The sequence below is a fragment of the Panthera pardus genome, unplaced genomic scaffold (assembly GCF_024362965.1).
Source record: "Panthera pardus isolate Hobbes unplaced genomic scaffold, ASM2436296v1 HiC_scaffold_24, whole genome shotgun sequence".
Taxonomy (NCBI): Eukaryota; Metazoa; Chordata; class Mammalia; order Carnivora; family Felidae; genus Panthera; species Panthera pardus.
In genome coordinates this window covers 73,238,458-73,253,257 of record NW_026526810.1, presented here as the reverse complement: position 1 = coordinate 73,253,257, position 14,800 = coordinate 73,238,458, and the positions used below count along the sequence as shown (strand labels likewise).

At 39.8% G+C, this 14,800-nt stretch overlaps 1 protein-coding gene and 1 pseudogene across 4 annotated transcripts in view; one reads left to right on the top strand and one right to left on the bottom strand.

Moving 5' to 3' along the window:
- Positions 1-14,800, bottom strand: part of AP4S1 (adaptor related protein complex 4 subunit sigma 1) — a 50,639-nt gene that overhangs the window by 11,954 nt on the left and 23,885 nt on the right. For all 4 annotated transcript variants that reach the window (XM_053889333.1, XM_019428073.2, XM_019428074.2 and 1 more), the window contains exons 2-4: positions 8,104-8,306; positions 4,605-4,691; positions 3,692-3,760 (exon numbers count right to left, since the gene is read on the bottom strand). In XM_053889333.1, the coding sequence (XP_053745308.1) occupies positions 3,692-3,760; positions 4,605-4,691; positions 8,104-8,241 (294 nt within the window). In that variant the 5' untranslated portion in view covers positions 8,242-8,306. The remainder of the gene's footprint in view (positions 1-3,691; positions 3,761-4,604; positions 4,692-8,103; positions 8,307-14,800) is intronic.
- On the top strand, positions 793-1,725 carry LOC109254291 (ubiquitin-40S ribosomal protein S27a-like; annotated as a pseudogene).

Sequence of the window (14,800 nt, the reverse complement as noted above, 5' to 3'; positions counted from 1 at the left end):
AAAATACAAATTGTGGGCCCACCTCAAACTGTTGAATCAGGAATTCTGTGTTTTAACAAGCCTTCTGTATGATTCTGATGCATATTTAAATTTGAGACCCACTAACTTAATGCTTACTGTCAGCCACTTCCTCATTCAGGGGTTGGATCTTGCAATTGCCTCGTGGCCTGCAGGATGGCAGTGCATCTAGTTAGGAAGGAAGTAGTGCTGAAGCTGGAAGATGGCAAGGAGTCAGGCCTTTCCAGACTGGCCTTGAGGAGACAGGGGCCATTGAGGCTGGCTTTAAACTCCATGTTTGTATTGACTGCTTGGAGAGGATGCCATAAATCAGCACTGACCAATATAACTTTCTGCAGCGATAGAATTGTTCCCGGGGCGCCTGGGTGGCGCAGTCGGTTAAGCATCTGACTTGGGCTCAGGTCATGATATCATGGTTCGTGAGCTCGAGCCCCGCGTCGGGCTCTGTGCTGCCGGCTCGGAGCCTGGAGCCTGCTTTGGATTCTGTGTCTCCCTCTCTATCTCTGCTCCTCCCCTGCTCATGCTCATGCTCTGTCTCTCTCTCTCAAAAATAAATAAACATTAAAAACTTTTAAAGCAAAATGAAAGAAACATAACAACTTTGAAAACTCAGCTTGTGCCACTACTACCTCTCAAGAATATCTAACTAAGGCTCAGGAAGGCCTATGGGAACAGAGTAAAACACCTTCACTGATTCTTTTTTTTTTTTTTTTAACATGTGCTCTTTTGTTAAAAATGTTTATTTATTTTGAGAGAGAGAGAGAATATGAGCAGGGGAGGGGCAGAGAGAGAGGGAGAGAGAGAATCCCAAGCAGGCTCCACACTGTCAGCACAGAGCCCAACTCAGGCCTTGATCTCAGGAACCATGAGATCATGACCTTAGCTGAAATCAAACTAAGATGCTCAACTAACGGAGCCACCCAAGTGCCCCAGTAAATCCTTACACTTGTGGTCAACTGATTTTTAACAAGGGTGCAAGACAATTCACTAAGAGGGCAGTGGAGAACAGTCTTTTCAACCAATGGTGTTGGGAAAATTGGATAGCCACATACAAAAGAATGAAGTTAGACCCCACTTCACAGCATATACAAAAATTACTCAAGCTTTTCCAATCTGCCATCTGGAACCACCACCAGGATGCAGATTTTCGTGAAAACCCTTATGGAGAAGATCATCACTCTTGAGGCTGAACCCTCAAATACAACAGAAAATGTGAAGGCCAAGATTCAGGATCAGGAAGGAATTCCTGGTCATTAGAGACTGATCTTTGCTGGAAGCAACTGGAAGATGGATATACTCTGACTGTAACTGCAAAAGAAGCCCACTCTTCATCTTGTGTTGAGACTTTGTATGGTGCTAAGAAAAGGAAGAAGTCTAAACACCACTTCCAAGAAGAATAAGCATGAGAGAAAGAAAGTTAAACTGGCCATCCTGAAATACTGTAAGTTGGATGAGAATGTCAAAATCAGTCCCTTTGTCAGGAGTGCCCTTCAGATGAATATGGTGCTAGCCACTTTGACAGACATTATGGTGGCAAATGTTGCCTGACTTATTGCTTCAACAAACCTGAAGACAAGAAATTGTGTATGGGTTAATAAAAGACACAGAAGTAAATCTTCATGACATTAGGGAACTGTGAGATCATGACCTGAGGTGAAATCAAGAGTCAGACGCTGAACCAACTGAGCCACCCAGTGCTCCAAAGCCTTTTTAGACATAACACCAAAAACATAAGCAACAAAAGAAAAAATAAATTAATTGAACTTCATCAAAATTAAAAATTATTGTAATTCAAAGAACACTATCAAGAAAGTGAAAAGAAAGCCAGTGAAGGGGAGAAAATATTTTTAAATTATATCTGATAGGTACTCAAATTAAGTTAGTTCAATCAAATAGATTTGTTTTTGTATTCAATCAATTCACTCAAAGAGATTTGTATTCTGAATATAGAAAGAACTCTTACAACTCAACAATAAAAAGACAAATAGTGCAAGTGAAAAATGGGCAAAGGATTTGAAGACTTTTTCTCCAAAGAAGATATACAAATGGCCAATAAACACATGAAAAGCTCCTCAATGTTTGTTGTCCAGTAGTCGAATGCAAATCAAAACCACCATTGATTGGCCTCTATACCACTTCATACCCACTAGGATGGCTATAATCAAAGAGACAGATAATAACAAACTTTGGTAAGAACATGGAGAAATTAGAACCCTCAACCACTGTTAAAGAGAATTTAAATCATGCGGCCACTTTGGAAAACAGTTTGGCAGTGCGTCAACATGTTAAACGTAGAATTACCACATCACCTAGCAATCCCACTCCTAGGTAGACTAAAACTATGATGCCACACAAAAATATTTACACAAATTTTCAAAGCTGCATTATTCATAAGAGCCAAAAAGTATCAATAACCCACATATACATCAACTAATGAATGAATAAATAATATGTGGTATATCTATACAGCAGAATATTAATTGGCAATAAAAAGGAAAGAAGTACTGATATCTGCTACAACATGGATGAATCTTGAAAACATTATGTTAAGTAAAAAAAGCCAGTCACAAAAGACTACATATTATACAATTCCATTTACATGAAACGTCTAGAATAGGCAAACCTATAGAGATAGAAAGTAGACCTGGAGCAGGTGGAGGGGGATCACTGGGAAGGAAATGCTAATAGGTATGGTGTTTGTTTGGGGTTAGGAAATACTCTAAAATTGACTGTGTGGTGGTTGCACAACTCATGTAAATACTAAAACCTATAAACTTTATTTTACTTAATTAATTTATTTTTTAAGGTTTTATTTCTAAGTAGTGTCTACACCCAACGTGGGGCTCAAACTCACAACCTCGAGATCAAGAGTCACACGCTCTACCTACTGAGCCACCCAGGTGCCCAAAAAGGCCTGTATGCTTTGAATGGGTGAGTTTTGGGGTATGTAAATTATATTTCAATACAGCTGGGGTTTTGTTTTGTTTTGTTTCATTTCATTTTTTTATTTTTTATTTTAAAAAAAAAATTTTTTTTTTTTTAACGTTTATTTATTTTTGAGACAGAGAGAGACAGAGCATGAACGGGGGAGGGTCAGAGAGAGGGAGACACAGAATCCGAAACAGGCTCCAGGCTCCGAGCAGTCAGCACAGAGCCCGACGCGGGGCTCGAACTCACGGACCGCGAGATCATGACCTGAGCTGAAATCGGATGCTTAACCAACTGAGCCACCCAGGTGCCCCTCATTTCATTTTTTTAAAAAGGGGTTTTGGGGGAGGAACTCATGTGTTCCTTAAGGGGAGTTGGTTTTGACCATCAAAGCAAGGGTTTGGATAGAAATGATTCCTAAACTAAAAAGGGTCCTGGTGCCTTAGGAGGGAAACCAAAAGAAAAATAAAAGAGAGAGGGAGAATAAATTAAATAGCAAAGTCTCTTAATTAAAAGAAAGACATAAGAGGTTCTCAGTCTTGTAGAACTAAGTCTTTATAAAGATCTAAGGCACACATAGGTTTGTAACACTTTGAGCCAGAAGGAAAGGTAAAGAAAATGTGGCCTCATTTGAGTTTTAACTTTTGCACATTGAAGTTCTATATTAACATGTGTTCTTGATATAGACCTATTTCTGGGAAGTTGGGCTGAAGACAAAAACCATTTTTTTAGTTTTTGGACTTACCACGCGGCTGAAGTATTCATCTAAAACTTCCACAAAGTTATGGATGAATTCATAAATTGCCATCTCATTCTAAAATAAAAAAGGAAGGGTACAATTAGTTTTAGTATAGCTCATGTGGAAATTGGACACTGACAAAATATTCAGAATGGTTCTATGACTCACTTGTTGGAAAGACGCTTATCGGTAGGGGAAGTGTCAAAAATCTTAACCTCTAAGATTTTAAGTTCATAATGAGTTTAGCTGGACTGAAACCAGGCCGAGTCTAGTGTTTAGGGTTTTGAGCACTACTCCCTGACCTCGTCATCAAGCGGCTGAAGCAGTTTTTCAGGATCTTCATGCCACTACTTTTCTGTTTGTGAAGATGGGGAAACTACCTCAAGGTTTGGTTCACACATAAAAAATAATCAACTTGAGATTTCCAAGTATTTTAGATCTTAAACAGTTTTTCAAGGATTCAATAGCCACAGGTACTGTTGATCTGGGACTGACATTTCTAGAAAGGTGAACTAAATCTGAGGAAATTCAATCACAACACAACCATATTTATCATTTGCTCTGGCTTCTTGTATATGAGCCTATATTTAATGCTACAACTGACTGGCCTGTACACATGTCTAAGCTGCCCCAGTGTGCCACAAAGAACATGGTAGGACATTGGTATTGCTTAGGGTTGAGGAAGGCATTCTGTGGTTTTGTGCTTCCCCACAAGCTACTCATCTAATCCAAGAAAAATCCCAGGTATTTCTTTTCCACACAGCTTTCCCTAACCTTGACAGAAACCAAGATCCTTCAAGAGTCAAGATAATTCTTAGGTAGGCAAGTAGGGAGGAATATATCAATTTACGGAGGAATAAAAATCAGACTATTATTCTTAGTTTTCTTGCATTTTCCATAGGCTCCTCTCTTATCTTACCTCAGTGTCATTAACTCCAACCACAATGAAGAGAGCTGCGTACTGTCGATATATCAGCTTAAAATCCTTAAATTCAATGAAAGAGCACTAGAAAAAAACACAATTAGATATTAATTGCTATAGTTGACAAGTATTTTTAATTTTTTTAATGTTTATTCATTTTTGAGAGACAGAGTCAGAGCATGAGCACGGGAGGGGCAGAGAGAGAGGGAGACACAGAATCTGAAGCAGGCTCCAGGCTCTGAGCTGTCAGCAGAGCCTGACTCAGGACTTGAACCCACAAACCGTGAGATCATGACCTGAGCTGAAGTCGGACGCTCAAATGACTGAGCCATCCAGGTGCCCTGACAACAAGTATTTCTTCAAAATGGCATGCATAATTTCTAGGTTCTGATTTCAGTATTGGGTCAACATATTCCTAGAAATCTACAATTTAAAAATGTTAAACAATCTTTGTTGGTTGCCTCTTCACAATATTCAGGGGACTATGGAAGCATCTCTAGCGGGAGGCAGAGAAGGGGTTTAGAAAAAAAGGCTCTGAGCATCCACGTGGGTTCCCCCTGAACTCCTTCTCATTCCTTTGCTTTGCTCTGTGTGGAAGTCAGCAGGCAAAGGTACCCCCAACATGAAAATAAGCCAACATGACAAAGATTTTCTTCTTTCCATTTCCGCTAGGCTCTTTTGGAAGCAATCAGAGGTTTAGTTTTGTCCTATTTAATAACCAGTGAACAGCCAAATATACACGGCATACATACATGTATGTATCAAGAAAAATCTTGATTTCTTTTTTCTTTTTTTTAATTTTTTTTTTTTTTTAACGTTTATTTATCTTTGAGACATAGAGAGACAGAGCATGAACAGGGGAGGGGCAGAGGGAGAGGGAGACACAGAATCCGAAACAGGCTCCAGGCTCTGAGCTGTCAGCCCAGAGCCCGACGCGGGGCTCGAACTCACGGACCGCGAAATCATGACCTGAGCCGAAGTCGGCCGCCCAACTGACCAAGCCACCCAGGCGCCCCTTGATTTCTTTTTTCTAGACCCATGAAAAGAATCAATGTAGACTCTTTTATAAATTATTTAAAATCTTGGCTTTTGTGGGGCAGACGATAGTCAAAATCTCCCATTGTAAACATTGCTTCCTAGGAGTTAATAACTAGTTTACCACCACTGACTTGTGGATAAAACAACTCCCTCCCCATTCATCTCTCTACTACATCCATTGTACAAAGGGTGTTGGGAAGGCACTGGGTAGACAGAAATTGGACAGCAGGCTAACAGCACATTGTTGCCCTTTCTTTGGACTGTTGGGTGTGCTTGACCAAATGTGATTGAACATGAACTGTATGGCTTTTTGCACTGGCATAATCGCTTCTGGTGCCCGAATTGCTCTTGGTGTACCTGGAGATGAAGTGGTAAGTTTTAATTGTGAAATTTCTTCCATAGGAGAGTCATTTGAGAATCTAAAATGGAGGCATTTGAGGCTCTTATTTAAAATTAGGATAGGGGCACCTGGGTGGCCCAGTCAGTTGAGCGTCTGACTTTTGAATTCAGCTCAGGTCATGATCCGAGGGTTGTGGGATCAAGCCCCATGTCGGGCTGTGCGCTGAACATGGAGCCTGCTTGAGATTCTCTCTCTCTCTCTCTCTCTCTCTCTCTCTCTCTGTCCCTCCCCCTTTCTCTTTCTCTCTCAAATAAAAAAAAAAGAAATAAAATTATGATAAAAGAAGTACAGGACCGTTCTGCAGCTTTTGTTCACTGTAGAGCCAGTGTGATTTCTGCTCAGTTGGATCTTTCAAAGAAATACATCCTAGTTGAAAGAACTGAAGAACATTTTTCAAAGCCTCTCAGGAGTTCTGACATAAAACAACAACAACAACAACAACAACAAAAAGACAAAACAGCAACAACAACAAAACAACGAAGTACCTTTGTGGATAACATAAAAACTAAGCTGAGATTGTGTTACTTCAGTGCCTAATTATCCCAAAGCCCAGGGAGTTCCTTTTAAAATCTAAAATAATTTAGAATGCTTCAAAATTATGTAACAGTATATTCATTCCAAAGCATGTATTTCCAAGGGTAACCTATCAGTGAAAATAGTGCCTGAAATTGTGCAGCGCCTGCATTCTGCAGAAAGATTCAACAGGAATACTTCTGGAGTTTGTTTATGTTTACTTAAAGTATGTGGCTATTAACACGGCCCTTTAATAGTTTCTGTTCCCTTTAGACAACTAAATGAGGCGGTGTGTGCCATGGCAGGCCAAAGTGGTAATTCAAAGAGGACTCTGAGATGTTGAGACTGGAAAATCAATTTAGAAGCCAAGGGAAACACAGTTCCAACATGTAACTTCTGAGCACAGATGGACCTTAATATTTTAAGACTTAGCAGGGGTTCCCACAGGCAGCCTTTCTACATACCCTGTGAAACGGAGAAGTGGCAAAATTAATGGGCGATTTAAACAAGCTTTCTGATTTTGCTGTACTTTGTTCAGTGATTTTCAGTGGACTCAAAGTTTAGGACCTGCATTCAGTAATTATCCAAGTAAACTTCTTTGTAAAAATGAACTCAGTTTTTAAAATTCCTATTCGTTATTATTTTAATGATTTTATTTAACCTCAATTTTGACAGAATGGATAGATTTACTATTTTCTATTAATTTTTAACTTCCACTTACTCCATCTACATCATAACACAAGACAAGTTCCAATCAAATTTGTTGTTTTTTTATTTTATTTTTTAAAGTTTATTTATTTTTTATTTATTTTTTTTTTGAGAGAGAGAGGAGACAGAGTGCGAGTAGGGGAGGGGCAGAGAGAAAGGGAGACACAGAATCCGAAGGAGGTTCCAGGCTTTGAGCTGTCAGCACAGAGCCCGACGAGGGGCTTAATCTATGAACCGTGAGATCATGACCTGAACTGAAATCAGACACTTAACCAACTGAGCCACCCAGGCACCCCAAATTTGTTTTGTTTTTAAGTCACTAGTTCTAGTATTACATTGGTGTTAAGTTTATAAAAACGATAAGCAGAAAAAAAATTGCACTTCACGTGAGGATCATATTGTCATCCTCTGGCACCAAGTCTGTCTCGAGTGCTCACCTCTATACCAATCATCTGACCTTCGTCCCTTGGCTTAAAGAAAGCCACCTGCTAGAGGCACTCCTGAGAGTTGTAAGGGCTAAATTCATATGAACAAAAAAAAGAACATATGTCTATTAGCTGGAATAAATTTGAGCTGCCACTTCCACAGTGCATTGAGACAAATATGCTGGCCTAAATAAGAACTCAAGATGTTTCCTGGTTCTCCTTGTTTGTATTTTCCTTAAGGGGATATAAAGAGAGCTATGCTTCAGTCTTCATGTCACTTCATTTGTTATTTTCCCTAATAGTTATGGAAAGAATGTAGTTCAAAGAAAACGATGGCCCTTGAGACTCAGTAATAACAGACCTGCCATTGACAAGTTGAATACAGAGATAAAAGAGAGAATCAGAAACTTACTTGCTCATTGGATCGGGAGAGACAGCTCCTTATGACTTCCGTTTCCAGAAGTGTACGCTTATTAATCTCCACATGTTCATAGTATTTAGAAAGTCGGGTCTGCCCTTGTTTATTCACCATGAGGAAAAATTTTATCATTTTTCCTGGCCAGTATTTTTCCGGATAGTTCAAAAGTTATGTCAAGGGGTATCTGAAACTAGAACCTGAGGGATGAAAGAACAACGAAAAGGTGAGATCAGTCCTCAAAGAATAGTATTAAATGTGTTCTACATATGAAGCAGAAGTAAATAAAATGTGATCTGATAATACTGATCTTTACTTCTATTAATTAAATGAGGTTTTAATAAGTAACTAAACATACATTTTCATTAGTTATCTTCCAAAACATAATTTTGAGTCTCCACAGTCCTTCTACTCCTATTTGTTCATTTGATTCATCATTTTTTTTTTTTTTGGCGCCAACTATGTGTCAAGTACTAAGAGATTACAAAGAGGAAGAAGCAGTGATTTTTTTTTTTGCAATGTTTAGAACATTTTTAAAATTTTTTAAACATGTTTATTTACTTTTGAGAGAGAGAGACAGGGCACAAGCAGAAGAGGGGCAGAGAGAGAGGGAATAGAACATTTTATTAAAGTACAAAACTGCTGGCATTAAGTGAAATAGAAAAACACAGTAAATATATACAGAAACATTGATCACACCACTCAAGTCATACACACGTAAAAATGCAGAAAGGTCTTAAAAAGTTCAGAAGTTGAAAATTATGGAGATTTCCCAAAATGGATAGAACTGCTCACTGCTGAGTATGGCACTGATATAAGACCTTCTGAGTGAATGCCGTCCCTTACTTTCTGTAATCCAGTACTGCCTGGAAATGTGTTCCTTGGGAGATTCAGACTTGGAGCCATCCTGAGAGGACAAGTTAAGAGTTGACATAGGTCTAACTTGTGGTCTGATTTTCTTCATCCTACCGACTGTGTTGAGGTTATAAGGACACAGCCAGGCTATTTTTCTTCAGCTTCTGCTAATATTCAAAAGGATATGAAGAATATAAGCAATTTCTCATTGCTTGAGCAAAAATTCAGCACATGAAAGGCAGAGTGGAGGGTATTTGTACTAGAACTATAAAGTTCTGTCTGATGGAAAATTAAGAAGTAGTGATTTCTGATCTTCTGATTTTTACCCCTAGCAAAGGTCCCAGGTAGGTAAACAAGTAATAGCAGTACAAGGAGATGAGTTGTGATGGGGACAGGTATACTTCTATGGTACACAGAAGGGAGGGATAGGGAACATCATGGGAGAGTTGGAAATGGCTTCCCAGGGAAGGGGCATTTAAGCAAGATCTTGAAGAATGAGGGACTGTGGGGCAGAGAAAACAGGGGTAGCTTTGTAAAGTTCACTGCAGATGTAGTTCAGGGGGCAAGCATAATAGTTGCAGGAAATTGAGCTGCTCACATAAAGTTGGCTTTAGAAGTCACACTAAGGAATGTGAACTTTATTTTATGGACAGTGGAGACAAGATCTAGAGTGAACTTTTCTTTCCTCAGTGTTGGAAGCCATAGTAGTAATCTCCACTCTTTGCCAAAGTCCCCCCATAAGGCCCTCTAACAAGTCCTATGTAAGGTCCTACATCAAGCAATTTACATATTATCTTTATTCTCACAATTATCTGAGTCAGGTACTTGTGTTATCCCCATTCTAAGGCCAAGCAAATTGAAGTTTAGGGATGTTAAACACCCATAGTCTCTATATTACTTTGGGTCAGAAATGAGGTGCAGCTCAGAGGTCAAGCTTATGCACAGATCCCTGACACCTGCTAACTTGTCCTTATCACTCAAGGGTTCATGCTTGCAGTTTTATTTCTAACTCAGGTGTATTGAATCTCGTGCTTGTTCTTCCTATACTTATTCTGTATTTTGAAATGATCAGTGCAAAAGAGCACAATATTGACAATGACTAGTGCTCCTTTCTCTTCTTTTCTTCCCTCCCTCCCTCCCTCCCTCTCTCTCTTTCTTGTTTTAATGTTTATTTATTTTCAAGAGAGAGACCAGAGCGCAAGCAGGGGAGGAGCAGAGAAAGAGGGAGACAGAGAATCCAAGGCAGGCTCCAGGCTCTAAGCTGTCAGCACAGAGCCTGACACTGGGTTTGAACCCACAAACTGTGAGATCATGACCTGAGCCAAAGTCGGACGCTCAGCCAACTGGCCAGTGCTTCTTTCATTATGAGTATCAGAACTACCTCACTGACTCACCTGCCAGTATCATATTCACATTTTGGAATATCCTTGAAAATTCAGTGCAAAAGACCAAGGTTAATAATAGTTCTTAAATGAACTTGTAAAATTTGGAATAATTCTACAGAGAAAGTTGCAACAGATTATGGGATAATTCTTAGACTAAGTTTTGTGTTATTTTTTGCCCTCCCAGTTCATCTCATTTCCTGAACCCTATCAGACAGGTGGTTATCTCACAACAATTCCAAACATTAAGAGCTAGAAAGAGCCAGGCCCAGTCTGGCAAAGCCTGGGCTACTGTGTTCATTCAGGGTGCAGAACAGGATGTTATCTAGACCCAGCTGGGGACATGGCAGCTGTGCCAGTGGGGGGGAAGGGCTGTGGTCATTCACTCCCTTTTCCAGGAAGATAGGCTCACTACTGTAGGTGGGATTGCAACATACTCTGTTTAGTCATTTGGTATTAAGGGCTGCTTTTCTTCTCACAAATTACTGCCAGTAAATTATGGCCAGCAACTAGTAAATTAAGTTATCACCCATTCTTTTAGTCCCTTTTAGCAAAGTTAGCAAAGTTTAAAACAATCTTCAGGGCATCTGGGTGGCTCTGCCGGTTAAGCATCCAACTTCGGCTCAGGTCATGATCTCACAGTTTGTGGGTTCAAACCCTGCATCAGGCTCTGTACTGACAGCTCAGGGCCTGGAGCCTGCTTTGGATTCTGTGTCTCCCTCTCTCTCTGCCCCTTCCCGGCTCACGCTCTGTCTATCTCAAAAATAAAGAAACATTAAAAAAAATTAAAACAATCTTCACAAAAGTTAGAAATTACAGTCCTAGACTCTGGATTCCAGCTGCCAGGTAGAAGAAAATAAAATATTGTCACAAAGGTACTCATGGCCAAACCTTTGCCTCTAAATGTCTTGGTTGCATTAAGTGGTAAAATGAGATGTAAAATGATCACATTGAGATGATACACCAACAGATCAAATTGGTTTCTACCTTAACAAGCACAGCATTCCTTCCCACTGACTTCAAGAGCAAGGATGGCAAACAAGGGCATGTTGAATTGACAGTCATTAGGATGCAAGTCTTGAAAATAGTAGCTGAAGGCATCTAAAGACTCGAATACATCATCTTTTTTTTTTCCTGCATGCTCATAAACAATTACACAATTTATAACTGTAGGGTTACACAGTGGTAATAGTGGCCAAGCAAAACTGTAAACTCTATTATAAAATACACAATGCCAAAATATACAATGTGGAGACTCAGAGACAAGTACATGTTTGAGAACAGAAGATGAATGCTTTAAGCAACTATCCTGGTTACTCATCATGAGGGAGGAGGGAAGTCAAATAATTATGAAACTCAGGTAGGGCAGTAAGGAAAGAATATGCTTAGACAAGTGCTGGGAGTGGCCAGGGAGCAGGTATGAACTTCCTGTGTTTATAAAACTCTGCCTTCAGCAACACACAAAGCTGGGGAAGATGTTTGATTACCAGAAGTTAGGGGATTCCATGCCCAAGAGCCTGTGTGAATCAAGGATGAATGAAGAAGGGAAATTTCATTGGGGAAAGCATTATGCAAAGGGTGCTAGGATGCCTAAAGGCCAAAATGAGGGAGGCTGGTAGAGTCGTAGTAGAATATGAGCAGATCAATGTCCCAAGACCCCATATGATGGAAACTGAATGCCTACAGAAAAGACAGACTGGAAAGATTGAAATACATACTGAATTGGGCATCACTGTCATATTTCTGATGGTGTAGTCTGGGAGTTAGAACTGGAAGAGTCTTTACAAACTGTCCTATCCAAAGATGACAAATAGATTTCAACTTGGGTGCCAACTGTGACTAACTGTATTAGCTGCTTTGAGCACCATGTTGGGAAGGATTCTGGAACTGTTCAGGTTCAAAGATGCCTTGAATGATTAGTAATGTCAGTTGTGGGTTAGGAAGCAGGGTGTGGCAACATATGCACCTCACATCTGTCTTCCCCAATGTGCACTCCCTTCATTTTGCAGATGGGAAAACTGATAATCTGAGATGTAGAGTGAAGTCCTGAATTCGGGTCTCCTGACTTAGAATATAATGCTCTCTTTATCACATTGCCTCTATGCCTTGCTCAGTGTATTAGTGTCATTAGTGTTCATTTAAACTAAATAAGAATCAACTTTAGGTAGCTCTGGGAACAATCAAGTCAATTTCTCTAATGCTGCTGCACAATTTGGGAAATACCAAACTATGACAATGCATGAAAATGGTAGAGTATGAAGTTTCTAGAAATGAAAGTGGTATTTGATGATGGCTAATATCCTTTCTAGCTCCAGATTATTCTAGTACACACACACACACACACACACACACACACACACACACACACACACACATAATATTAGACAAAAACAATCTTGCCCCCATAAAAGTGATTGAAATAAAATCCTCCAAGTTAAGAAGCAAATTTCCACCAGGAAAACATAAAGTCCTCATACAGCATAATAGTAAAAATGTATGCATTGGGGCTTCACAGTTAGTTTTGTGATCCTGGGCAAGTTACTAATCTTTTAGTACTCAGTCCATGGTACAAATGGAATAACAATAGTACTTTCTGGGTTGTGAGCATTAGAGGAGTTAGTGTGTGTGTGTGTGTGTGTGTGTGTGTGTGTGTGTGTGTGTGTGTGTATATTTTAAACATTAACATTTTATTTTATTTTTACATTTTTTTTAGTTTGTTTTATTTTGAGAGAGAGCGGGAGGGGGAGAGTGGAGGAGGGGCAGAGAGAATCCCAAGCAGGCTCCGTGCCCAGCATGGAGCCCACTACCCTGGGATCATGACCTGAACCAAAATCAAGAGTTGGACACTTAACCCACTGAGCCACCCAGGCGCCCCAGTATATGTGATGTTCTTAAAACAGTGTTTGCCAGTTAGGTGCTATATAGGTGTTAGCAAATGTTATTATGATAATATATCACCTTTTTTCTTCAGTGAAGCCTTTCCTGCTTATCCCAATCCCCTCTTTCTTTTTTTTTTTTTTCAAGTATATTCATTTATTTTGAGAGAGAGAGTGTGTGTGCATGCGCTAGCGAGCACAGGGAAGGGAGGGGGAGAGAGGGAGAGAGGGAGAGAGAGAGAGACAGAGAGAGGGAGAGAGAGAGAGAGAGAGAGAGAGAGAGAATCCCAAGCAAGCTCCCCACTCTTGGTGGGGAGCCTGACACAGGGCTCAAACCCACAAACATGTGAGATCACGACTGAGCCGAAATCAAGAGTCAGATGTTTAACCGACTGAGCCACCCAGGTGTCCCCCAGTCCCCTCTTTCTAACCATAAAGAGCTGGCTATTTTCTCCTTGAACTCATTACTGTATCTTATAAAACTTGTCATCCTGTATAATAATTATTTCATTACATGCTGAGCTGCCCTACAAGACCAGTGATTTCACTTTTTCATTGTGACAGTAAGAGATGTATTTTACATTGTGACCCAGCATACAGGTACATATATATCTGATTCAAGTATATACGAAGTTTACCAAACAACACCTACCCATACTATATGTATTGTACTCTAGTGATTTCTATGACATTTTATAAAAAATGTAGTTGTGAGGTATTTGGGTTACACAAGATATATGGATTTTTCAAAACTTACCAAATGTACATTAAAGATTCATGAATTTAGTGGTGCCTAGGTTGCTCAGTTGGTTAAGCCCCTGACTTCAGCTCAAGTCATGATCTCACAGTTCATGGGTTCGAGCCCTGCCTGGGGCTCTGTGCTGATATCTCAGAGCCTGGAGCCTGCTTTGGATTCTGTGTCTCCCTGTCTCTGCCCCTCCCTCTCTTGTGCTCTGTCTCTAACTCTCTCAAAAATTAAAAAAAAACATTTAAAAAAATTCATGTACTTAAAAATTTTTTTTTCAACGTTTTTTATTTATTTTTGGGACAGAGAGAGACAGAGCATGAACGGGGGAGGGGCAGAGAGAGAGGGAGACACAGAATCGGAAACAGGCTCCAGGATCCAGGCCATCAGCCCAGAGCCTGACGCGGGGCTTGAACTCACAGACTGCGAGATCGTGACCTGGCTGAAGTCGGACGCTTAACCGACTGCGCCACCCAGGCGCCCCGAAAAATTCATGTATTTTATATAAATTTTACATAAAAATAAACTAATACTTTAGTTAATGATATTCATGTATTTGGGAGAAGTATATTGATATCTATAGTTTACTTTGAAATGCACCAAAAAACTAAGATAAATTAATGGATGGATAGAGAAACAATAGATGGTTAGATACATGATAAAGTAATATAGTAAAATGTTAATGGTAGAATCTTGGTGGTGAACATACACAAATTCACTGTGCAATTCTTTCAACTTTGTAGTGTATTTGAAAGCTGTTGCAATGAAATATTGAGGAAAAATGCTAGTTGTGGGACACTGTTTTTTTTAAATTCATATATTTAGAGCAGTTTTAG